This window comes from Leucopleurus acutus (genome assembly GCF_964270905.1).
Source record: "Leucopleurus acutus genome assembly, chromosome: 16".
Lineage (NCBI taxonomy): Eukaryota > Metazoa > Chordata > Mammalia > Artiodactyla > Delphinidae > Leucopleurus > Leucopleurus acutus.
The window spans coordinates 29,868,814-29,894,076 of NC_139158.1; the positions used below are offsets into that span (position 1 = coordinate 29,868,814).

A 25,263-nucleotide genomic window follows, 5' to 3' on the forward strand; every position below is an offset into this window, starting at 1 on the left:
CAAGAGCAGCCACTGGTCCAAGTGGCAAGATCCCTTGGCGCCCAAGATCAGCAGCATCAATGGAACAACAAATCCGCGATAATTAAATGCTCCAGGGGAGTTCTGAAGAGAGAAGCAGGCCTCAGCAGCCGCGTCCGACCCACAGGCCCCGTCCGTATGGGGGGCACAGCGCAAGGACGTGACACCCCACCCCAAGCCCAGGAGGCCCTGCCTGCTTCCAGTGAAGAGTGGATCGGTCTCTGCCAAGGACGAAGCCTTGAAACAGCCGACGGGGCACTTTCACCTCCCCCTAAGCGTTGTCGGTTGCAAAGAGCAATCTAGCTACCATAAGACCTTTTATTTTTATTATGATTATTATTCAAGTAATAGATGGTCATTGTAGAAGACAGACGAAGAAAATAAAAGCAAAAAGAAATCAAAGTCTCCTAGTCCCACCACTAACAGATAATATTACGTTATTTCCACGTCCCTATAGTCACATCTAAAAGGCAGGTGTTACATGTCTATCCATCTAATCACATATGCTTTAAAAAAAAAAAATTTGCTTCTTTTACATAATTTTGGATAATTATTCCTTATTATGCTTTAATAAGATGTTTAGTAAATATTTATAGCAAATACACATTGTAAAGCCTAATACTATAATGAGCACCCATGAATCTACCTCCCATGAGACCCAGAACATTTATTTATACACAATGTTTTGCAATCCCTTCCCCGCACTTAATAAGATACTGTGTTCATTTTCCTCCAGCAGGATCATTAATGCACTTCACTTTTTAAACCTTTAGTTTAAAAAATATCTAAGTAATACACGCAGATGGATTTAAAAATCGAATAGTACTGATGAGCTGATATTAAAACACAGCAGCTCCTGGCCTCGCCTCCCCAACCCCTGCCCACTCTCCAGAGGAAGCGGTTTTCAACTCTTTTAGGTGTTTCTGTGGATAGTTCCTCCTGTATTTCTATAAAATCGACAAGGACCTCTATTTTGCGACTGAGCCATTTTAGATGTTACATAATGACCTCCTTTCATTGTGTTCCCTCCACCCATCCCCACCCAGCAGTCATCAGCAACTGGTGTTGACATTATAATCATTCACTGCAGAGCCCCAGGGAGGACCAGGAGTTCACTTCCTTCCTCGTATAACTTTCTGTTCTTTCTGGAGCTGTGTCTCGTTATGCCTCATATCCATGACTATCCATATCTATATGGGTCCTTATCCTCCCAAATGCCCCATCAGATCTGCCATCCACCTCACCTTGCTTCTTTCCCAATATGGAAGCTAATATTTTCTCTCTCTCTAGCCCTCTGCCCCCAGGAGACCTCCTTCCTGAGTCCCTTCATCGTCCTTACCCCATCTAGGTGTGCCTCTTACCAGATCTGTGCGAAGCTGTCACCCTGGGGCAGTGGTTCTCAACTGATACAATTTTTCCTTAAGGGAGAAGTCTGGCAGTGTCTGGAAACATTTTTGGTCTTTACAGTTGGAAAGGGGGTGCTACTGGCATCTAGTGGGTGGAGGCCAGGGATGCTGCTAAACACCCTACAACGCATAGGACAGCCCCACACAAAGAATTCCCTAGTTCGAAAGATCAATAGTGCAGAGTCTGAGAAATCCTGTTCTGGAACTTATATTCATCACCAACTTAATTTTTTTTTAACAGATTTACTGAAATATAATTCACATACCAAAAACTTCACCCAAAGTACACAATTCAATGTGTTTTAGTATATTCATTTCCCCCACACACCCCTCCTCCAGCCCTAGGAAACCACTAATCTACTGTTTCTAGGGATTTGCCTATTCTGGGCATTTCATATAAGTGGAATCATACACTAGGTTGTCCCTCGCATCCTTTCACCGAGCATAATGCTTTCAAGGTTCATCCATGGTATATGTGTCAGTACTTCATTCCTTTTTATCGCCAAATACTATTCCACTGCATGCAAATACCATATTTTGTTCATCCATTTACCAGTGGCCGATCATCTTCATCTTTTTACCAGCTGCCTAGCACCCCATCTATGGATGTACTGGATTCACTTACCCTATTCCCCTCTGGGAGGTATCTGAGTTGTTTCCAACTTCCTACTGTTATGCAAAGTGGAAAGATGGGCAGAACCTTTCAGAGTATGGAAGTCCATATTCCGCGAACACATAGGTGGGTAAATTTTGTTCTAGTGTTTATTTTCTCTCTACAAAAACGGAATTCTCCCCTAAGCACCCTGTCTACCTAACAGGCACCCTGGGGGATCACTTACTCCTCATCCGTCTGCACACAGTTGTCAAGTTCGATCACATGGCTCCCGATGAACCAGACCAAATTGGAGAAGTAAGGGACAGCAGTTTTATCTCTGATATAGTGCAGCATGGCCTGGTTATCCACTGAGAAAATCCACAAAAGAAGAGGGGAAAAAAAAAAAGTCAAGCTACCAAATATAACTTGGGGGATATTAACAACAACAACAAAACCACAATAAAAAGCCCTCTACTATAATCTGAATCTTTTCTGTCTTTCCTGGAAATACTTTAAAATGGTTACCTTATGCAGAAAACTATACTCATCAAGGTAGTTCTTACGTTATTTTTATAATTAATAAAATTAATTAATAAAGGTAGACATTAATAGTGCTTTAGGGGCTTCCCTGGTGGAGCAGTGGTTGAGAGTCCGCCTGCCGATGCAGGGGACACAGGTTCGTGCCCCGGTCCGGGAAGATCCCACATGCCGCAGAGCGGCTGGGCCCGTGAGCCATGGCCGCTGAGCCTGCGCATCCAGAGCCTGTGCTCCACAGCGGGAGAGGCTACAACAGTGAGAGGCCCGCGTACCACAAAAAAAAAAGAAAAAAAATAGTGCTTTAGGAAGCCTACTTATCAGCAGTGCATTTAGCTAGACTACAATGAAAACTACACCATTCTCAAGCAAGTTTCCTGTATTTGCATGTAAGGATAAGTTAAGAAAGCAGAAAACCAGAAGTTATTAACTTACATGACACTGGAATAAGGAACACGGGAATCGTCATTGAAGGAAAGGCAAAAAACAGACAACAGTTAACAGGGTTAGGAACTGGGAGGGTGAGACAGCTGCTCAGAGGGGCAGAGAGCTAGGGCAGGAGGCGTCTAGACAGAAAGACGCAGGTTAGAAGAGAACAGAGAGAGCAGAGAGCAGGAGGCGGCCAGACTGGGGGTCAGACCAGGTCGCAAACTCAGAAGCCCACAGGCTGGCCAACAATAACTTGGTGAGCGAAGCCAGCCGGCCCAGTGGGTGAATGGGGCAGCACAGGCCTTGACCCCAAAGGGGGAAGCTGCTTCTCCGCGTCAGCTCACCACTGCCCTGCAGGACTGTGGGCCCAAACAGCCACATCTATATTTTCAAGTCAGAAATCCAGACTGTTACCCAACCTCTCCCAAGTTTTAAATACTGACAACTATATTTTTTTTTCAAAAAATATCTAAGCCAATGAAAACCTGTCTGAGAGCTGGATTTGGCCCTCAGGTCCTCAGTTTGCGACCCCCGGATGGGCCCCTCTGGGCTCTTCAAAGGCTCTCCAATTTAAGGCAACCCCAGAACCAGGCTGGAGTGAGTCCCCGAGGAGCTCCCGCCCCCTCCCAATTAGGAGTCATCTCAATTAATAACATCATAACTCATGAAGGTCAAAACATTGGTCCCTGAGAAAATGGGATCCCAGCTCTAGGGTGGTGACTACACGGGAAATAACCCCGGTGTTAGGCAGAGAGGCCGTAGCCTTGGAGGGCAATTCCAGGTCGGGAAACTCGTGTCCAGTCAGCCTTTGTGCTAGTGCAGGCGGGGAGCCACGGAAGGGCTTTCTCCTGGAGGCAATGATTTGGGCATCAAGTACTTCTTGGGAGAAAGGAGGAATTTGTTGTTGGGCTTTGTAGTCGGTTGAGAATGCAATACTGCCCCCTGCTGTTTGCGACAAGAAATGCTCTCATACATTATTTAAAGATAACATACCCCCTGGCTATACTGAAGTGTATTTTACGGGCCAAAGGTAAGAATTTAACTCTCACATTTCAAAGACAGCTTTGCCTTACCTAATTATCACATGGCCAATCCGAGTCCCACATGTGCCTCTCTTAGGACATGCATGACTTCTGGGTATCAGCAACGAGCTGGGCTTTAAAATGCAGAAGGTGGTGGCACACAAATTTATGTAAGGGGGTAGCTAAATGTTCAGTGATGACAACCTTTCATGAGACAGGCAGCCCCAGCTACAATAAATGAGCTCTGTTACCACCAGGGAATTGTTTGTATGGACTCAGGAGAGCAAGCACTAGCAGTGAAGTTAGAAACCGGATGAGGCATGAGCTCATAAGGAACCTTACCTTTGTAGACGTTTAAAGTTATGGTTCTTACAGCAATTCTAACCATACTTTCGGGGTGATTGAAAAATTTGATGGCTTCTGTGTACAGGGCGAAGTCATTAGTGTGCTAAAACACAAGAAGTACCGAAAATGAGTTACAGACCCATAAGACAGGCTGGCCCCTATCCCAGCTTTCTGAATCCTATCAGAGACTTCAGTAAAAGACCAAAAAAAAAAAGAAAGTACCCACGTGACCCTTAAGCCAGTGGTTCATTCCCAATGGGGAATGTGGGGAGAGTTGGGAAGGTGAGACCGTGGAAGAAACAGAAGCGGGTCCAGGAAATGCCAAGCCTGGGTTCATGATCTTTCCTACCACTTCTTAGCTGTGTGATGTAATATTTCTAAGCCTCCGATTCTTCATCTATAAAATGAGGATAATAATTCCCACTTTATGGTTGCTGGGATTAAATGAGACTATTTCAGGTACAGTGATTACCCTGGCACCTGATACCTAATGAGCACTCGGTAGTAATGCCAGTTGTTATGATTAGATGCCGCTTCTACTAATAAAAGGCAAATGCAAAGTCTGACTACATTCAGAATCTATAATATATATTTCCCTATTTGGAAACACTAAAAGTGTAAACATTATCATGGAAAAGGAGGGTCTCGGGAATCTTCTGCCATTAAAAAGGGGTCAGCAGAACAGATCAAAACAGTTCAGAACCAAAGAACTCCACTGACGGAGCCCTAAGGAAAAGGCACACAGGATCCGGGCTACAGCACGCTGCGGCGCACTCTGCTGCCCTCTTCTGGCCAGTCTTCCACATGGCTCCGGATCAGACTGGAGGGCACCTCCAGGCAGTGAGGGGCGGGGAAGAGGGAACCCATGACCTTCAGCGAGGTGACACCTGTCTAATGAAGGCAACGGCACTTTGAGCACTAGAAGCAGATGTGCACGTAACAGGTGGTAGCTACTGCACTGGTCCACAGAAAAGGAAACTAAGTCCACCTCAAAAATCAGCCTCCTACCACTCCTCTGGTGATCAGCAGGACACTCTTCCAGAAGCATCACTCGGGCCCCAGAATCCCCACATTCTGCCCTCCCCACCAGGTGCACAGAAGCCCAGTTGCACCCGAGTGGGGGAACAATCTGGCTCCCTCTCTGGTCTGAACTTTGCAGGTGGGTTTTCTTCCACCCGGGAGAGCCTCTGGGAGAACGCGAACAGCACACCTCTGGTCTCTGGACACGTTTAGTGAGCACCAACTGTGTGCCAGGCACTGGGCCGCACAATGTCCATCTTCCAAAGTGCCCCACACTTTGTGACTGGCAGCTAGTACTTCTCCCCTTTGAGGCCAGCTCTCGCCACTACAAATCTAGACAAAGAAAGTCAAGGTGCAGGCTGCTGCTGCCACATCCCGTGGAGACAGCTAGATGAATTTTGCCCGAACTCAGAGGAAATGTTTGGGACTATGGTCTGACTTCAAATACAGGCTGTGCAGCATGTGTGACCACCGATCAGAAGACACCTGCCATGCAGACAGCACGTGGCCTCCAAGATGGCCCAATGACCCTCTCCTCCTGAAGTCACAACTTGTGCGTCCTCTCACGCTAAGTCAGGGCTGGCCTGTGCGGCCTAAAGATACAGTGGAAGTGATGGCATGTGGCTTCCAAGGCCGAGTCCTGAAAGGCATTACAGTTTGCCTTGGTCTCTTAGGATCGTTTGTTCTACGGGAAGCCAGCTGCCGTGCTGTGAGGACACTCAAGCAGACCCTGGAGGAGCCTGTGTAACCAAGGCCTGCCGCCGATGGCCAGCACCAAATGGTCAGCCATGTGAGCAAGCCACCTTGGAAGCAGATCCCCCGACCCTAACCCCGCCTTCAGATGACTGCAGCCTCGGAGAGACTGAGCCAGAACTGCCCTGCCAGCCCACTCCCCAACGTCAGACACACTGTGAGAGAAATGTGACAGAACTCTGACCTGCAAGACAGGAAAGGAAGTCTGCTGGGAGGCTTCTGGGAAAGAAGTTTTTTGGAAAGTTAGAAGGGGGCACAAGAAGGGATGTGATCTCATCAGGCTTTTCGGCAGTGGCATGTAAGTACGTGATGTTTGGAGCTCCTGCAGCCATCCTGAGACCATGAGGGGTTGAGCCTCAAGACAGATGCCAACTGTATGGTCAGCAGAGTAGGAAGATGGAAAAGCTTGGGTCACTGATGAAGTGGTCGAGCCACAGGATGAGCCAGCCCCAAGACAGCCAGCATCTGTACCTTTTGGAATGTGAGATAAATTGACCTGATTGTTCAAGCTCCTCTTCATTGTGAGAACAACAGTTATTTATTTATTTAAATTGTTAGTGAGTCTCTCAAGGAATACCAGGGATTTTAGCTTATAAGGAATGGCAATGGGTACAGTTTTAGGGAGCCAGGTATATACTAGTTGCTTTGAAGACATCAGCTTATTTAATTCAACCCCTGGAAAACCCTCCAAGGTAGAAACTAACATCCCCATTTCTCAGATGAGGAAACTGAGGTTCAGAGGACTGGGACTTCTCTAAGGTCACACAGCAGGGAAGTGGCAAAGCTGGGCCTGACTGAAGTTCCTGTTTTGCCAACAGAGGAACACGACCCCAAGTTAATTTCTGGGCACTTCTCCCTACCAAGAGTATCATGCTCTCAGGTAGTGCAAATTGCATTTTACATTAAAAACGGAAAAGGTAGCTTGTTAAATAAAAAAGAAATTTAAAGCATGCCAAGGTCAAACAGTGTTGCTATGAAAATGAGGAAACAGTGAATGCCTAAGTGCTTTGTAAACAGAGGCCACCCAGACCAAAGGGGCTGCTCTGATTGGCTAGCTTTCCACCCAAACGTGCCCCTCTGCAATTACTTACCTCATTGTAAAAGAAATGGACCGTGTGGTTGTTGAGTTTTAACGAAAGCGTTTTCAGGAACGATATATAATATGCCATAATCTCCTCATCAGAAAAGTCAAACTTATGGACAATGATAGAATTTACATAGTTATTAGAGAGCAAATAATCTAGAGGGAGAAAAAAAAAACACAAAAGAAAACAGGTTAGTTAATTCATGCTGGAGGAAAGGCAAGCAGAGAAAAGTCCAGGAACACGCAGATGACCATGAGAATGTATCAGTACTTGAACCAGTCAAGTTAATAGGGAGCAGCTTAACCTTTAACCAGCAAAGAAATCAGCCACCAGGTGTAGTCACTAGAAAGTTCAAGAGCAATGCCAGAGAAAAGTCGGGTCACCCTGCCTCCCACACCACAGAAAAGAACACTTGAGCATTTTCTTTCGTTGCTGGCAGAGTTCAACAAGAGAGCCGGGGGGTGGGGCAGACGAGCTGGTATTTGGGTATTTTCACAAACCACCCACGGATGAGGGAAAGCTGCACTGTATCTTATAAAAGCTGGCCCCATTTTGCCATCAAAAGTCACACTGTCACCCTCGAATGCCACAAAGGGCTCCGCGTGGTTTTTTCCTTCCCATAAGGCAACATGATTTCATAAAGGCCACTTGAGGCTGAACCTCCACTACCTGCCCAGCACCAGGCTGACTGCTTTACATTATCATTCACTGTCATGATGATGCTGCAGAGTGGGCCTTGTCTTCCTCATTTTGCAGATGAGTAAAAACTAAGGCTAATTACCTGCCCGAGGACACAGAGACAGTAAGTCAGAGATGGAATTCAAACTCAGGTCCGATGTCCTGTGTTAATACCATGCACTAATGGGGGCCAAGGATGAAAACTCGATGACGAGGCCCTGTGGGCACTGGAGCCACAGGAGAGCAGCTACCCCTGCTAAGCTCCCAGGGCCCAGCCCCTGCAGAAGTGCAGGCCCAGCGTGGTGAGAGCTTCCAACTGTGCAAAGGAAGCTGGAAAACACAGATCATAATGCTGTATCTTGGATGTTGAAATGTCAGCCACTAGATCAACTCATTCTGAAAGCTGTGCTGGCCAGTGAAAATGGGTCTACAGACCCACTGCGACCCATGGGCCCACTGTCTGCAATCTTGGTCTTGGGCCCTGGCCAGACACGTTATCCTCTGAGTCCTTACCAGACACCCTGTGAAGCCAGTGCTGCCATGCCCACTGTCTGCCTTTCGGGCTGCCAGCCTGTGAGCTCTGCACCATCCCAGCTGCCTCCCCACTGACAGGGAAAGGCAGGACGTGACCCACACATGTACCACAGGCAGACGCGGTGAGGCAGGGGAGCAGGGTGGGGCACAGCCTTGCTACTCAAAGTCTGGTCGTGGGACCGACAGCACAGGAGCTTGTCAGACGTGCGGAGGCTTGGGCCCCAGCCCTGGCCTCCCACTCAGATCTCTGGGAGGGCCCAGCACTCCGTGTGTTAAGAAGCCCTGCAGGGCTTCCTGTCATGCTCATGTCTCAGAGGCACTGGGTTCAAAGGTAAACTTGGACCCACACTGCCTCTGTCACTTCCTAGCTGGGTGACCTTGGGCAAGACACTTACCTGCCCCACTCCCCAGCTTCCCTGTCTGAAAACAGGAATAAGAAGACCTTCCTCGTGGGGCAGGGCATTGTGAGGATTAAAGGAGATCATGCACAAAAAGCACTGAGGGCCGGAGGAGCACAGAGGGAGCACCCAATCACATGAGCTGCCGCCCCTCATCTTCTCACTAAAGCTTGGAGATTCCTAACCTCCACCACCAGTCCTCCGGTTACCATGACTGTTGTCCTTGGGCGGAACAGAAATAAACCGTTAAGTTTTATTTGGTGCCAAAGAGGTACCTAACTTAGGCCAATCACAGTATACTGAAAAGGCTAGAATCACCAAACACAACACTAAGAGCCATCCAGGAGCACGGGTCATGAGATGGGCCACAGCGTGGGCTGGGTGCTCCTCAGAACACAGTCTCAGAGCAGGCTTTGCAGGTAGGACGTCATGTCTGTAGTTTTCCAAATCTCCTAATTATAACAATTCCTGAGGTCAATCTTGGGGCCCACGTTAAGAGAGGAGGCAGTAGATCTGAAGTGTGGTCCTAAGAATTTTAATATGTTTAAAAATGAGGTTACACACACTATACAAAATCTATGGGATGCAGGAAAAGCAATCCTAAGAAGGAAGCTCATAGCGATACAGCCCTTCCTCAAAAAACAAGAAAAATCTTAAAAAAACAAACAAAAAAAACCAACGTAACCTACCACCTAAAAGAAAAAGAAGAAAAAACAAAACCTAAAGTCAGCAGAAGGAAGGAAATAATAAAGATCAGAGAGGAAATAAATAAAAGAGAGATAAAGAAAACAATAGGAAAAAAAAATCTATAAAACCAAGAGCTACTTTTTTGAAAGGATAAACAAAATCAATAAACCTCTGACTAGGCTCACCAAGAAGAAAAGAGAGAGAACCCAAATAAGAAAATAAGAAATGAAAGAAGAGAAATAACAACCGATACTGCAGAAAAACAAAAAAACATAAGAGAATACTGTGAAGAGTTATATGCCAACAAAATGGACAACCTAGAAGAAATGGACAAGTTTCTAGAAACATACAGCCCACCAAAACTGAATCAAGAAGAAATAGATAGGGCTTCCCTGGTGGCACAGTGGTTGAGAGTCCGCCTGCCGATGCAGGGGACGCGGGTTCGTGCCCCGGTCCGGGAAGATCCCACATGCCGCGGAGCAGTTGGGCCCGTGAGCCGTGGCCACTGGGCCTGCGCATCCGGAGCCTGTGCTCCGCGATGGGAGAGGCCACAACAGTGAGAGGCCCGCGCACCGCAAAAAAAAAAGAAGAAATAGATAATTTGAACAGACCAATCACTAGAAGTGAAATAAAATCTGTAATTAAAAAAACAACCAACCAAACAAAAAAGACTCCCTGCAAACAAAGGTCCAGGACCAGATGGCTTCACTGGGGAATTCTACCAAACATAAAAAGAAGAATTTACAGTGATCCTCCTCAAACTGTTCCAAAATACTGTAGAGAAGGGAACATTCCCAAAGTTATTCTATGATGCCACCATGATCCTGATACCAAAATCAGACAAAGACACTAACAAAAAAAGAAAATTACAGGCAAGTGTCTTTGATGAATATAGATGCAAAAATCCTCAACAAACTGAATCCAACAACATATAAAAAAGATCATACACCATGATCAAGTTGGATTCATCCCAGGGTCACAAGGATGATTCAACACATGCAAATCAATCACTGTGATATACCACATCAACAAAAGAAAAGACAAAAGCCATGTAATCATCGCAGATGATAGATGATTAGATGCGGAAAAAGCGTTTGATAAAATTCAACATCCATTCATGATAAAAACTCTCACCAAAGTGGGTACAGAGGGAACATAACTCAACATAATTAAAGCCACTTATGACAAACCCACAGCCAACATGATACTCAATGGTGAAAAGCTGAATGCCTTCCCACTAAATTCTAGAACAAGACAAGGATGCCCACTCTCACCACTTCTATTCAACATAGTATTGGAAGTCTTAGCCACAACAATCAGAAAAGAAAAAGAAATAAAAGGCATCCAAATTGAAAAGGAAGAGATAAAACTGTCATTATATGCAGATGACATGATACTCTCTAAAGAAAACCATGAAGACTCCATACAAAAACTATTAGAACTGATTAATGAACTCAGCAAGGTAGCAGGATACAAGATTAACATACAGAACTCTGTTGCATGTCTTTACACTAAAATGAAATATAAGAAGGAGAAAGTTAAAAAAAAAAAAAAGAAAATCCCTTTTAAAATCATGTCAAAAAATAATAATAAAATACCTAGGAATAAACCTGACCAAGGAGATGAAAGACTTATATGCTGAGAACTATAAAACACTGAGAGAGGAAACTGAAGATGCTTTAAAGAAATGGAAAGATATCCCATGCTCTTGGACTGGAAGAATTAGTATTGTTGAAATGGCCATACTACCCAAAGCAATCTATAGATTTAATGTGATCCCTATCAAATTACCCATGACATCTTTCACAGAACTAAAACAAATAATCCTAAAATTTATATGGAACCACAAAAGACCCAGAATTGCCAAAGTAATCCTGAGGGAAAAGAACAAAGCTGGAGGCATAACCTTCCCAGACTTCAGACAATACTACAAAGCTACAGTAATCAAAACAGTGTGGTATTGGCATAAAAACAGACATATGGATCAATGCAACAGAATAGAGATCCCAGAAATAAACTCACACACCTACAGTCAATTAACCTTCAACAAAGGAGGCAAGAAATACAATGGAGAAAAGACAGTCTCTTCAGCAAGTGGTGTTGAGAAAGCTGGACAGCCGCATGTAAATCAGTGAAGTTAGAACATACCCTCTCACCATATACAAAAATAAACTCAAAATGCCTTAAACACTTAAATATAAGACATGACACCATAAAACTCCTAGAAGAAATCATAGGCAAAACATTCGCTGACATAAATCATACCAGTGTTTTCTTAGGTCAGTCTCCCAAAGCAACAGAAATAAAAGCAAAAACAAACAAATGGGACCTAACCAAACTCGTAAGCTTTTGCACAGCAGAAGAAACCATAAACAAAACGAAAGGACAACCTATGGAATGGGAGAAAATATTTGCAAACAGTGTGACCAACATGGGCGTAACTTCCAAAATATACAAACAGCTCACACAGCTCAATATCAAAAAAACAAACAAACAAATCAAAAATTGGGCAGAAGACATACAGATGGCCAACAGCCACATGAAAAGATGCTCAACGTTGCTAATTAGAGAAATGCAAATCAAAACTACAACGAGGTATCACCTCACTCCAGTCAGAATGTCAATCATCAAAAAGTCTACAAATAACAAATCCTGGAGAAGGTGTGGAGAAAAGGGAACCCTCCTACACTGTTGGTGGGAATGTATATTGGTGCAGCCACTATGGAGGACAGTATGGAGGTTCTTTAACAAACTAAAAATAGAACTAGCATATGACCCAGCAATTCCACTCCTGTGCAGCATATACCTGGAAAAGATGAAAACTCTAATTCAAAAAGACACATGCACCCCAATGTTCACAGCAGCACTATTTACAAAAGCCAAGACATGGAAGCAACCTAAGTGTCCATCAACAGATGAATGGATAAAGATGATATTAGATACACACACACACACACACACACACACGAATATTACTCAGCCATAAAAAAGAATGAAATACTGCCATTTGTAGCAACAAGGATGGACCTAGAAATTTTCATACTAAGTGAATTAAGTCATACATTTGAAAGACAAATATCCTATAATATCACTTATATGTGGAATCTAAAAAAATGATACAAATGAACTTATTTACAAAATAGAAACAGACTCACAGACATAGAAAACAAACTTATGGTTACCAAAGGGGAAAGGGGGGTGGGGGAGGGATAAATTAGGAGCTTGAGATTAACAGATACACACGACTATATATAAAATAAATAACAAAGACCTACTGTATAGCACAAGGAACTATATTTAATATCTTGTAAAAAAAATGAAGTTACATATATCACAAATCTAAAGCTTGATATATGTGAAAATGTACATATATATGAATCTTAAGTACTCATACCTGTGTGTGTGTGTATATATACATATATATATGTATATACACACACACGCACACATCTCACAAAACTTAGGTGTCCAGCTTGATGAATTTTTGCAAATAAATACACCACCCAGATCAGGCAGTGCATTTCCAGCTCCCCGAAAGGTCCCTCACACCCCTGCCCCGTCAATACTCTCTTCCCAAAGCCAGCCCCTAGCCTAACTTCCAGCACCACAGACTCGCTTTGCCTGATCTTGAACTTCATATACATGGACTCATACAGGAATCTCCCTCTGGTGTCTGGCCTCTTTCACTCATCACCACAACTCAGTTATCCATGTTGCTGCATGTGTGCTAGCAGTGCATTCCTTTTTCTTCCTTCCTGCTATATAGTATCCTGTTCCTTGAACAGTCCACAATCTACCCACCCAGAATCCACACCTGTAACAACCAGCCAGGTGATGCTGATGCCTCAAGCACTTCTTTTCATGCTGTCTTGCCAGCTGTGGTTGGCTGGGGATGAATGGGCTTGCCGGAGAAGGAATGTTAGCCCCACTGTGACTGGTTAGTGGCTGCCGGGCCACCAGGGGCACAGACGCCTATGCTGGCAGCTTGAGATGTGCAAGCTCGGGCGTCTCGGCTGCAGTCTTGAAGTGGAAGAGCCACACGCTCCCATCCTTCCCCAGCAGGGACTTTACCAGGGCCTCCACGACATGACTCTGTGGTTGGTGAGGCCACCATGGGGGTGGCGGAGGTGCCTCTATTAATCGACTGGGATTTTTCTACTACCCCCTTACTGTTTGGCCAGCTTTCTGTGGTCTCTTTTTATAATAAACCCAGGAGTCTATAAGTAATCTCAGGCTCTCAGGCCTTCTGTCAGGTAGGTCACCAAACCCAACAGGCAACAGGTGCTCTCGTGAAATGGCTGCTTGTAATAATGAAAATCCGGAAACCACCTAAACGCCCATGGTCACGTTAAATAAGTTATGGCCCAGCAAGACGCAGCTCTTAAACCAAACAAGGTAGGGATGCATGAACGGACAATATGAAAAATCTAAGATACGCTAGTAAGTTGGGAAAAATAAAACAAACAGCAAAATGGTATGTGTCCACTGAACTTTTAGGGTGAGATTCTATAGAACTTTTGCTTTCTACAGTTTTTTAATGTTTGATTTTTGTTGTTGTTGTTGTTTTATAATGAGGACATTTTCTCTCTATAATTAGAAAATAAAAAAAAAAGCAAAACTCACCCATCCTTCTCACCCCCATACATCCAAGTTCTGTAAACTGTGAGTAATTTCTGCTGCTTTGGCAGGCCTTATGAAAGCACTCTGATGGACTCCCCTGTATGGCCAGCAGCATCTGCCTGGGTTTTCTTATAGCACAGCACCCTTTTTAGTCCTAGTACAAGAAAGGCCACATGATCCAGAAAGCCCAGAATTTTCAACCCCCTCTTCAATCCAGTAGCCCTGGGGTTAGCTGGGTTATCAGAAAACAGTCATTTGGGGGAATGCTGGATTTCATGATAAAACCAACTCTAACTGGACACTTCCACCTGCCAGACCCGATCCTACACTCTGCACACCCACTGTCACACTCAATCCTCAAACCACTCTAATCACCAGGTACTAGCATTATCTCTCCTTCACAGATGCAGAAACTGCAGCTTGGAGAGTTCACTCCCCAGAATACACCTGGGGTGTTTGTGGCAGAACCAGGGCTCAGAACTGCTTGGGTCTGAGTCCATGGTCCGTACCAGCGAGCTGGGCCTTCCCCTCTTGGAGTTTTCAGAAACCACACGCAATTGATATCCAGGGTAACAAAAGCTGTTGGGAAACCACTCAGGGAGAGTGAGTCAACTCACATTTGGCAACTCACAGACATGGGGAAGCGCGTAAGGAGAGTCTCCTGGGACAGCAGCACCATCTAGTGGCCATCAGTCTGCAGCTCTTTCCTATCCTTCCCTCCTCCCTCCTCAGGAGGAATGCCACCATCTCTACCTCTCTCCACCCATCAGAAACTTTTTAAAACCTGTCTTGGGGACCTAGGGCCTGCCTGTGGCATAGACATTCCATCACTTGTCTTCTCTTCCCTGCTTCCTGCAGGCAGGGCCTGGGGCTTGGTGCAGTCATCTTGGAAAATAAAGCTCGTGATCAAGCCCTGATCAAGCCCGGATGATTAGGAGCTAAACCAGGGTTTCTAACCCTCGGCACTGTTGACATTCTGGGCTAACTAATCCTTTATTGTTGGGGGCTGTCCTGTGTGTTGTAGGATGTTTAACAGCATCCCTGGTCTCTACCCACTAGATGCCAGTAGGACCCGCCCCCAAGGAATGTCTCCAGACACTGACAAATGTCCACTGGGAGCACAGTCACCCCCAGCTGAGGACCACTGAGCTAGCTCACCTGGGCTGAAACCCATTCTCAATTCCTGCCTTGATAGAGCTGTCACCTGGGGCCAGTGACTCAAACTCTCTAGGTGTTAAATGAGGGCACTGACAGCACCTGCCTCGCAGGTTGGTTGTTTCAGACAAGATCGAGGGCCAGGAAGAGGCTCTGAGTCACACCCTTGTCAGTCGGGCAGTGGGACTGAAGCAGGCAGGTCAGGGGCCAAAGCCACACCCTTCGGTGACTGTATTTGGAGATGCAGCCTTTCAGGAGGTAATTAAGGTTAAATGAGGTCATAGGGTGGGGCCCTGATCCGAGAAGACTCGTGTCCTTCTAAGAAAAGGAAGAGACACCAGAACTCTCCCTCTCTCCATGTGCACAGAGGAAAGAACACATGAGGACACAAAGAGAATGTGGCCATTTGCAAACCAGGAAGAGAGGCCTCACCAGAAACCCTGATGGCACCATGATCTTGGACTTCCAGCCTACAGAACTATGAGAAAATAAATTTCTGTCATCTAAGCTGCCCAGCCTGGGTATTTTGCTATGGCAGCCCAAGCACACCAAGACACACAGTAAGCACAGACATTCAAACAGCAACATGAATGCCACGGCAAACGACACGCAGCTGACACTCAGAGGTGCAGAGGCAAGTGTCAGGACTGTCCTTACAAAGTGAGGTCTCATGACTGATATTCTCGAAGAGGATGTTCAAGGTCTGCAGCAGCTGAACGCACACGTAGCGGCCTGACTTCTGCCGCAGGATGTTCAAGAAGAAGACGAACATGTTCTTCTCCAGGAAGAAGCTGGGGAGAGAATGGGAAAGTGTCAGTGGTCTGCTTCTACACGTGGAAATGCATGTCGTCCTCTGGTTGCACGCCCAGCACACGTGTGTGCACCCCAACAAAGGCATCCGCAGAGCAGCCAGATCACACCACCCGTGTGGCCTCGGCTTCTGCGATACCCAGCTCCCACGATGCTGTCCTCCATCAAGAAAAACGCGACCTTTCAGACTCTCTTCCCGGAACGTGAGAACAGTGCTGATTCTGGGAAGCAGTGATTTCTGACAGAGTGGGAAAGATCTTTCCTGACTAAATGATTACACAGTGACCTACCTACACTTATAAACCCAACAAGCAGCATTTTCCATCCAATATTTTATAAGCTCAGTTTTCCTCACTAAGCCTCTTTCCTTTGCTTTCATAGCTTTGAGTGTTCACCAACAACCTGGGAACCAGAGTAATTCCCTACAAAGGGGTAAGATCATGCTGAATATTAAGAGTCTGGGTTTCTCAATTAACAAGTTTGTCATTTCCACATCTAGGGTATGAGAACTGGAAGGAAAGAGAAGGTGCTGATGTGGTCATGGGACCCCAGCTGGTCCCCAAGTCTGCTTTGCCTTTCTTGTCCTGGACGGGACATTTGTCTACATGCAGCCTGGGGGCAATGACTTTGGGAGGCACACATTGGCTCTTTTAGTCTTGAAATGCAGACCCCCCTAATGCCTGTCTTTAAAGGAAGAAAATGACGTTTCTAGTTTGGTGTTCTCTGTATTCACGCTAAGACCAGATGATCTCTCATCTGGGATACTCAGAACAATTCCCGGCAGTCCCGTGGGTCTGTTGGTTGACTCAGTGTTGGGTCTCCCTCTTCCCTCTGCTGTCAAGTGGCAGGAACATGGGCCTGGCACTTGCTCAGTGCTGCAGATCTTCTGTTTGAATTCATGAAAGGGTAAATGAATAAATAAATATGACCTTAAAGAGACCTCTAAATTATTTTCCAACTCTGATTCTGGGAGCCCATGTGCCTACAAATGCCATCCATGTTGATCCCCAGAATATTTCATTCATTGGACCTATCGTGTCTTCCTTTGAGGCAGGTTGTACAAAGCACTGACTCCCAAGTATCACCCAACAAGCTCACTGCAGCCCAAGACCGACTTGGGAACTTGTTAAAATGCTTGTACCTACATCTTGCCCAGGGGTAGATTCCGAAGGTCTAGTGTGAAATCCAGGAGCCTGGATTTTTAAAACTCCCTAGGGTAGTAAGGGGCTCCGTGGAAAAGTGGCTAATTCTAGGGCTGGGGCAGATAAAATGCAAGATGAGCCTGGAGCACCTCAGAGTACCAGAAAGTAAGGAAGTGCTCCAAAAACCAAAAGGATGGGGCTGAGGCAAAGGGACACAGGAAGCAGCCTGAAAGAGCTCCTAGTGCCTGAAGCTGGAACAATGCCAGCAAAAAAATAAATAACGTAGTATGGGATTATAATCCAGAGGATAAAATAAATATCCATGAGTCCATATTGATATACATGTGCCTTGCAGATACTGTGTTTTTTTTTTACAAATTGAAGGTTTGTGGTGACCTTGTGTTGAGCAAGTCTATTGGCGCCATTTTCCCAACAGCATTATTTTTTAACTGAGGTATGTACATTGTTTCTCAGACACAATGCTATTGGACACTTAACAGACTACAGTACAGTGTAAACGTAACTTTTATATACAGTGGGACACCAAAAAAATTCGTGTAACTCGCTGTACTGCAATATTCGCCTGATGGCGGTGGCCTGGAACCAAACCTGCAAGATCTTCAAGGGATGCATATAATAAATGATTGAATAGATAAATAAATGAGGAGAAGAGACAAACCTTCCACGAAGAAGAATTTCAAACAGTGTATGTAGATACTCCCCCCTTTAAGAAGGTGAAGCTTAATTCCCACGCCCCCAAGGTCCAGGTGGGCTGAACTTAGCAACTCACTTTCGGAGACTACTGTAGGGGAGGGGGAAAGAGTAACTTTAAAGTAAAAAAGCCTGGCAGACACCACCTGAGCCAAGTGATCAGGTTAACCTCTCCAGGAATCATGTGGATATCAGGAACGGTGACATTCTGGGATGGGAAGGACACTTCCCCTCTGTGACACTCTTCCCCAAAATTCCCAGGCTAATCGGGAGAGAAACCCAGATTGGGGGACATTCTACAGGACAGCTGGTCAGTACTTCTCAAAACTATCAAGGTCATAAAAAACAAGAGAAGACTAAAACACTGTCACAGGACACTGGGGAGACGTGACAACTGAAATGACTGTGGGTGCCTGGATTGGGATCCTGGAGCAGAAAGAGGATGTTAATGGAAAAACTGGTAAATTCCAAATCAAGTCTGGAGTTGATGTAATGGTGATGTTTTAAGAAATGCACTCTAGTCATATAAGATATTAACAGGGAAACGGTGTGAGGGGTAAATGGGAACTTTCTGTACAATCTAAATTTAAAATTATCCCAACCTTAAAAATCGATTAAAAACAAGCTCTCTTGGGGCCTCTTTGGGGCAGTGCTTTAAGAATAACTGGGCCTCTAAGAGCTCGGCAGTTTTCCTAAGACGACGGATGGACTCGGCCACTCTAGTAAAGGTGGCGTGGTTTCTAATCTTTAACCCAAGGGTCTTTCTCATTTCCATAAACAGATATCAAGCAACCAACAAACAGTGAATTCCCCATGGACCCTGAAAGGCAACTAGTCCCATTTATGAGCAACACCTATTTATTACTCGTGTTTTCCCTTGGGGAACTCAGCCAGTGTCACAGGTCTGCATTTTAAACAATTTGCATTTTCCACAAGTAGCTCCGTATTAGCTAACCTCGCTGACGAAAATATAGAGCTATCCAGAAAATCAAAATATCTAGTAAGAAGCCAGGTTGGAAATGGAACACCTGTATTTGTTTTAAATGTGTTTCTTAAGTGGCCTCAACACTTATAATTGAGATTATTTTATATAAAAATAAAATCTGTGTTTGGTGGTTGTCATAACCCTAATCCTTCTGCACTCAGATGCTGGGACAGGTCTGTTGAGGAAAGTAGTTCATGGGTTACGGTCTTTGCTTTTTAACTGTCCAATAGGGACGCCCTTTTTTTTTTTATAAATTTATTTAGTTATTTATATTTTATTTTTGGCTGCATTGGGTCTTCATTGTGGCGTGCGGGCTTTCTCTAGTTGCGGCGAGCGGGGGCTACTCTTCGTTGTGGTGCATGGGCTCTAGGCGCATGGGCTTCAGTAGTTGTGGCATGCGGGCTCAGTAGTTGTGGCTCACGGGCTCCAGAGAGCAGGCTCAGTAGTTGTGGCGCACGGGCTTAGTTGCTCCGTGGCATGTGGGATCTTCCCGGACCAGGGCTCAAACCTGTGTCCCCTGCATTGGCAGGCGATTCTTAACCACTGTGCCACCAGGGAAGTCCCAATAGGGACACCTTTTAAAATGATCATTTGCTAACATTTCTTGAGTGCCTAACTCTGTAACAGGCACTGGGCAGGGAACTTGCTCTCTCTCACTTAAAGATGAGCAAACTGAGGCGGGCCTGAGACTCTTCACCTAGGAAGTATGAGAGTGAGGATAAATCCCTCCATGGGCTCTAGGTGTGAGCCGTTTGACCTTGAGCATAAAAAGGGGTGGGGATGAGGATAAGGATGGGCATGGGGATGAAGATGGGGAAGGGGATGGGGATGATGATGGTCCTCTACCCTCGGGTAGTTGGGAGACTTAGAAGGATTATCTCATCAAGAGCTCAGCACTGTGGCCACCCATCAGTAAACACAATCAATGTTAGCCCTTAGTGTCTCCACCTGGGGAAGGGTCTTTTCAGTTCACTTAGAATCTAACTACTCAAGACATTTTCTCCTTCCTTTGGGGGAGATAATCAGACATTACTTGGAAAATTATCCATGATCTTTTCAAATTTTTCTAGGGACACTGTTTTCCATAACTTTCCCATTTTCAGCAGGCATTTTTACAGTGTTTCAAGGACATTTTAGAGAGACAGAGAGAGAGACAGAGAGGGAGAGAGACAGATATCTGTGCAGGACCAAATTGGCATCAAACCCTGACATCATCAGGAATGACTCATGGTACACATTTAGAAAATTATTCAAAGGAAGAAGAAGAATCAAAAAGCAAAAAACCAGAAACCCTTACTCAAATACAGAGCTGTCATTCTGATCCCCCCAGATCAGAATCTCGGTGATGGATCGGATGGTCTCCACCAGCAGGTTCCTGTTCTGTTCTGTGACGGTGGTGTTTTTGGTCAAAACGTGGTACAGATATCTGAGAGAAAGGAAAAGAAAAGAGAACTAAAGGTTACCAGTTGAAATGTAAGCCAAGCTCAGTGACCATTAGCAACATTTTAGGGACAATTTGGCTGTGCTTTTTACAGACACAGTTGTTAGCACAATTCCCATTTAGAAGAGACATAACTCACCACCCGAGAAAAATGGCAGACAATGATTCGAAGTGTTCAATAACCAGGGACACACTAACCCAAACTGAGGCAAGACTGTCAAGCTTTTGAAGACAACCATCCTCAAACTCCAGTGTGTGCAAGAGAATGACCTGGAGAGCTGGACAAAGCGGGGCCACTGAGCCCACCGGAGACTCAGATTTAGCGGCACTGAGGGAAGACCAGGCATCGGCCTTTTTCACTCTCCTGGGTGATTCTGACGCTGGCGGAGCAAGTGGAGACACACGGCTCAGTGCCAAAAGCCTAAGACCCGCTGCCTGGCTGATGCAGAGATCAGACGTGGAGTCACACAGCAGGGAGGGTGGTCCCAGAGCCAGTGGCTGGAGCACAAATCAGGTGCCGTCGTGATCACCCTTGGAATGCCCTTAATCCCCCATGAAGCACAGAACTGATGGCTCAGATGAAGCAGGTGGCTTGCAGTTCAAGGGCACAGCTCTTATTTGCTGTGTACAGAGTAAAGTGAAGTGGGTTTGAGAGGCGATGGCCATGTATTCAATACTTCACCCACCTGAATGTGCAGGGACAGGCGGGCCCGGCCTAGTCCTGAAGGCCCTCTGCCGCTGGTGAGGGCAAAAGCCAAAGAATCGCAGAGGCCACTCCTGAGCAGTGTGGGGACTAGCAGCCTGGCCGATGCCCTGGGAGCGCCACCTGGCACGGTTTTAAGAGTGTCTCCAGGGCTGGCAGACTGAGGCAACTTCAGCTGTCACGGCTTGGGAAGGAAAAGGGGGCAGCAAGAGGGAGTGACTCAGGAGTATTCACTTCCCGACTTCTTTTCTGGCCACCTTCAGTTTGGGGGTGGGGGACTGGCGAGAGAAAGGCAGGGAAAGGCTAGATAGGTCATACCATTGAAGATCTCTAAAAATGGGTAGGGTGTAAAGAGGTAGAATCTTGCAAATGGAACCACAGGGGCCATCTGCTGCTTTAGGGGGTTTTAGTTATTAGTGCTTGTGCTGTTTGTCTAAAGACACACTATAATCATTTTTTTAATCATTTAGTTAATCTAATTAATTAAAACTACATGCAACTTTTAACATGCAGTAACTAGCATAGCTCTCCCAAAACAGAACTCTCTAGCACCTGTGCCCAAATCCACCGGCAGGGCTGTGTGGGGGGTGGGGGGGGGGTGAGGCCAGTGGTCCCCTGTGATTAGGTGACTCCACAGCACTGACCCACCCTGGGATGAATCCAGGGGACCCACTCATGAATCCACATCTCCATCTTGCCTCGAGTGCCTCTTCCTCAAAAGGCTCAAAGAGCAGAGTTTTTCAAACTGTGGTTCACAGGCCTCCTACGTCAGAATCACCTGCTTAAGTTGCAGATTCTGGCTTCCGACCCGGACTCCCAGAATCTGAGCCCTGGGTGCAGGGTCCCAAATCTGCATTTTGAAGGAGCTCCCACTCTTGTTTCAGAGCCACGGCATCACTCACGCCATGGCCGTCAGTGACACTGCCCATGTAGTGAACAGTACGCCCCTCACCTGCTGTGACAGGCGTTGTTGGCAACATGGGGAGAGGCGGATTCTCCCCAGTCTGGTGTTTCCTTCTGCGTAGAGGACAACATGCATTATCACCTCACTATCACACTCCTGGCCCAGGAGGCAGCAGCCTGAGTAAGTGGGTCTGCTCTGAAGACCCCCAATAGGGATAGGAGAGGTTAAAATCTTGACGATCAGCCCTGACTTCTATTCACTGTGCTTTCTGCCTGAAATACCCTTGCTGCCCTAACCAACCAGCAAACTCTTACTCATACAGCTCAGGCATCTCTTGGTGAAGCCTTCTCTCTGGCACCTCTGTATCCATATGCATTTGCTGCTGCACAGACCACCCTGATTGGCAATGATCTGCCTCCTTTACTAGACCTGAGCTCCTCAAGGTCAGGAACATCATCTTATTGATCTTGGTGACCTCAAAAGACTCCAGAATGTCTGGAACACAGTAGGCACTAAATAAATGCTGAATGGAGGAAGGGTAGGGGACCATCTCCATGAATATGAGGTAGATCAGAGCATACAAGACCAAACATAGTCAAGGGGCCAAATGCCAAACACAGCAAGTAGTGGAACAGAGCGGTAGTGAAGAGTTCAAACATTTGGAGTCCAGTAGACAGACCTGGGCTTGATTCCTGGCCCTGTCTCTTCCTATAAGTGGCCTTGGACAAGGCACTTCACCTCTCTGGGCGTCAGCTTCTACAACCATCAAGGCCTCCTTGCTGGACTGTTCCAGAGATTTGATGTGATACCACATAGAAAGAGCTGAGCATGGTGCCTGGCACACAGTAAGTGCTCAACGGATGCAGGGCTAGCTGCTGCTACTATTATTATAAGGTGGTTGTTATGAGGGGGGCTATTAAAATCATTATTACATTATACAAAGAATATTCCAAGAAGGTAGGAAGGAGAGATCAGGCTGGATCCAAACAGTCATGAAAAGAGGACTTCACTGCAGGAGTTATGGGAAGGTCCAGAGAAACCAGAGCAGGAAGTGGAACATTTGGTATTAGCTGGGTGATGTCAAGCAAGTTACTTAATCTCTGTACCTCAGTTATCTCACCTGTAAAATAGGAGAGGCAATAGCACCTAAATACTTTAGTACCTACCTATCATGGTGTCGTTAGGAACAAACAAGTAAAAAGGTAGACAACTAACCTGGCAGTTCCCATGGATGACACAAGTGCCAGCTATTACTGTTATCATTGCCTTCACTAAATAACCCCTCAAAAAAATTCTAGTAACTATGAGGAGGCCCTTACAGACAAACCCAGGGTAAGGGGAGGGTGTTAAGTCTTGAAAAGAAGATTCTAGGCGCTCCCATGTGCGGTGCATGGCCTACATGCCTGGCCCTGTGTGCCGGCCTTCCTGTGACCCTCATACTCGCAGTAACCTGGGGCTGTGCACATCACTAGCACGGCACAGGCCAGGACAGGAACTGAGGGACGCTCGCTCAGCAGCTCATCTGCAGCCAAAGGGCAGAGGCTGGCTCAGAGGGCTCCAGCCAATCCCCCACCTCGGCAGGGCTTAATGCGCTCTGCCTTTCTCAGTGGCGCCATCTGCTGGCACGTGGTGATGCCGCGCCAGGGTTTCACCGCATGACCACGCATGAAGTTGGGTGTCTTTTCACATGTTCAGAGCCATTTAAATATCTACTTTTGTGAGGTGTCTGTGAAAGTTTTTTGCCCATTTTTTCTAGGTAGAGAACCTTTTTCTTATTAATTTTATGGAGTTTATGCATTCTGAATACAAATCCTTTACTGGATATACTTATGGCAAACATTTTCTCTGAATGTGGCTTGCCTTTTCACTCTCTTTACAGTGGTCTTTCGATGAGCAAAAGTTCCTAATTTTAATGCGGTCCAGTTTATCAATCTTTCCCTTGGACAGTGTTTTTTGTATCAACCTTAAGACATGCTTACCTACCCCAAGGTCATGAAGAAATGCTGTTTTCTTCTTTTAAAAAGTTACTATTTTACCTTTCACATTTTGACTTAGAGTACATTTGAAACTCATTTTTGTATATGGTGTAAGATACTGGCCAAAATTCATTTCTTCCATATGGCTATCTAGTTGATTCAGCATCATCTACTGAAAAGGTCCTCATTTCTCCAAAGCACACCGATGTCACTGTTGCCATTAATCAGGTGACCACGCATGGGACTCTTTCTGGATGCTCTAGTTCCACTGATCTATTTGTTTACCTTTGCGCCAACACCATGCTGTCTGATCACTGTAGCTTTATAATAAATCTTGCAATGTGATAATGTAAGTCTTCCAACTTCTTTCCTTTTGTTTTTCTTTTATTATTATATTGGCTATTCTTGGTCCTTTGAATTTCCATATATATTTTAAAATCACCTTCTCAATTTCCACAAAAATACCTGCTAAATTTCCTTTAAGACTGCCCTAAACCTATAGCTAAATACAGAGAGAACTGACATCTTTTGGAGAGTGTAACATGATGACATTTACATTTCCTTCAAGGTTTGCTGGATGGGGGCTTGCACATCTTTTGTGAGATTTATTCCTAGGTATTTGATGGGTTTTTTGATGCTGTTGTAAATGGGAGTGTTTTAAAATACTCATTGTCTAAATGTTTGTTGTTGGTAGATGGAAACACCCGCTAGATCTCAAGCTCTAAATTCCCACCGCACTGGCTCATCCTTTTGCCCTCACGATGCCCTAGCACACTGTTTCAGGTAATCTTTTTGGAAGAGACCCTCAATATATGTTTGCTTAAATGTAGTGGGGGGAGAAAAGAAAGAAAGCTGAATGGATTAAAGATTAATATTTTAATGCTGCATCTAATTCCAGGACTTTGGAAGATCAAGTAATTCAACTACCTCAGAGATACTAATATAGTTTAATAACTTTCTGGTCTTAAACGTAACACTCATTTTAGAAAGGCTGGAAACCTCAACAACAACAAAAAGAGAAACGGCAATTGTCAATCATGCCACTGCCCAGAGATGACCACTGCTGGAGTTGCAATCTATTTCCTTGGGTCTTTTTCTTTGCTATGGATATTAACATAGTTGAGCTCATGCTGTATGTCCATTACCATGCCCATCTTTCTTCCCACCTCTGGCTAAAATAAAAGCATTTTTGTTATTGGCAACTGTTCTCAAGCATCAGTAGTGACTACGTAGTACACCACTAAAAGGACGGCACAGCAGTTCCTGGGCGTTAGATTCCTAATGGCTCAGATGATCGACAAGCTAACAGCCA

The 25,263-nt window shown here is 45.5% G+C and overlaps 1 protein-coding gene across 2 annotated transcripts in view; it reads right to left on the reverse strand.

Moving 5' to 3' along the window:
- The window catches only part of CLEC16A (C-type lectin domain containing 16A), a gene marked incomplete at its 3' end in the record, with an annotated part of 207,021 nt that overhangs the window by 174,315 nt on the left and 7,443 nt on the right, over positions 1-25,263 (reverse strand). For both annotated transcript variants that reach the window (XM_082857533.1, XM_082857532.1), the window contains exons 2-6: positions 20,225-20,353; positions 15,937-16,070; positions 7,214-7,362; positions 4,347-4,452; positions 2,264-2,387 (exon numbers count right to left, since the gene is read on the reverse strand). In XM_082857533.1, coding sequence (XP_082713659.1) covers positions 2,264-2,387; positions 4,347-4,452; positions 7,214-7,362; positions 15,937-16,070; positions 20,225-20,353 — 642 coding nt within the window. The remainder of the gene's footprint in view (positions 1-2,263; positions 2,388-4,346; positions 4,453-7,213; positions 7,363-15,936; positions 16,071-20,224; positions 20,354-25,263) is intronic.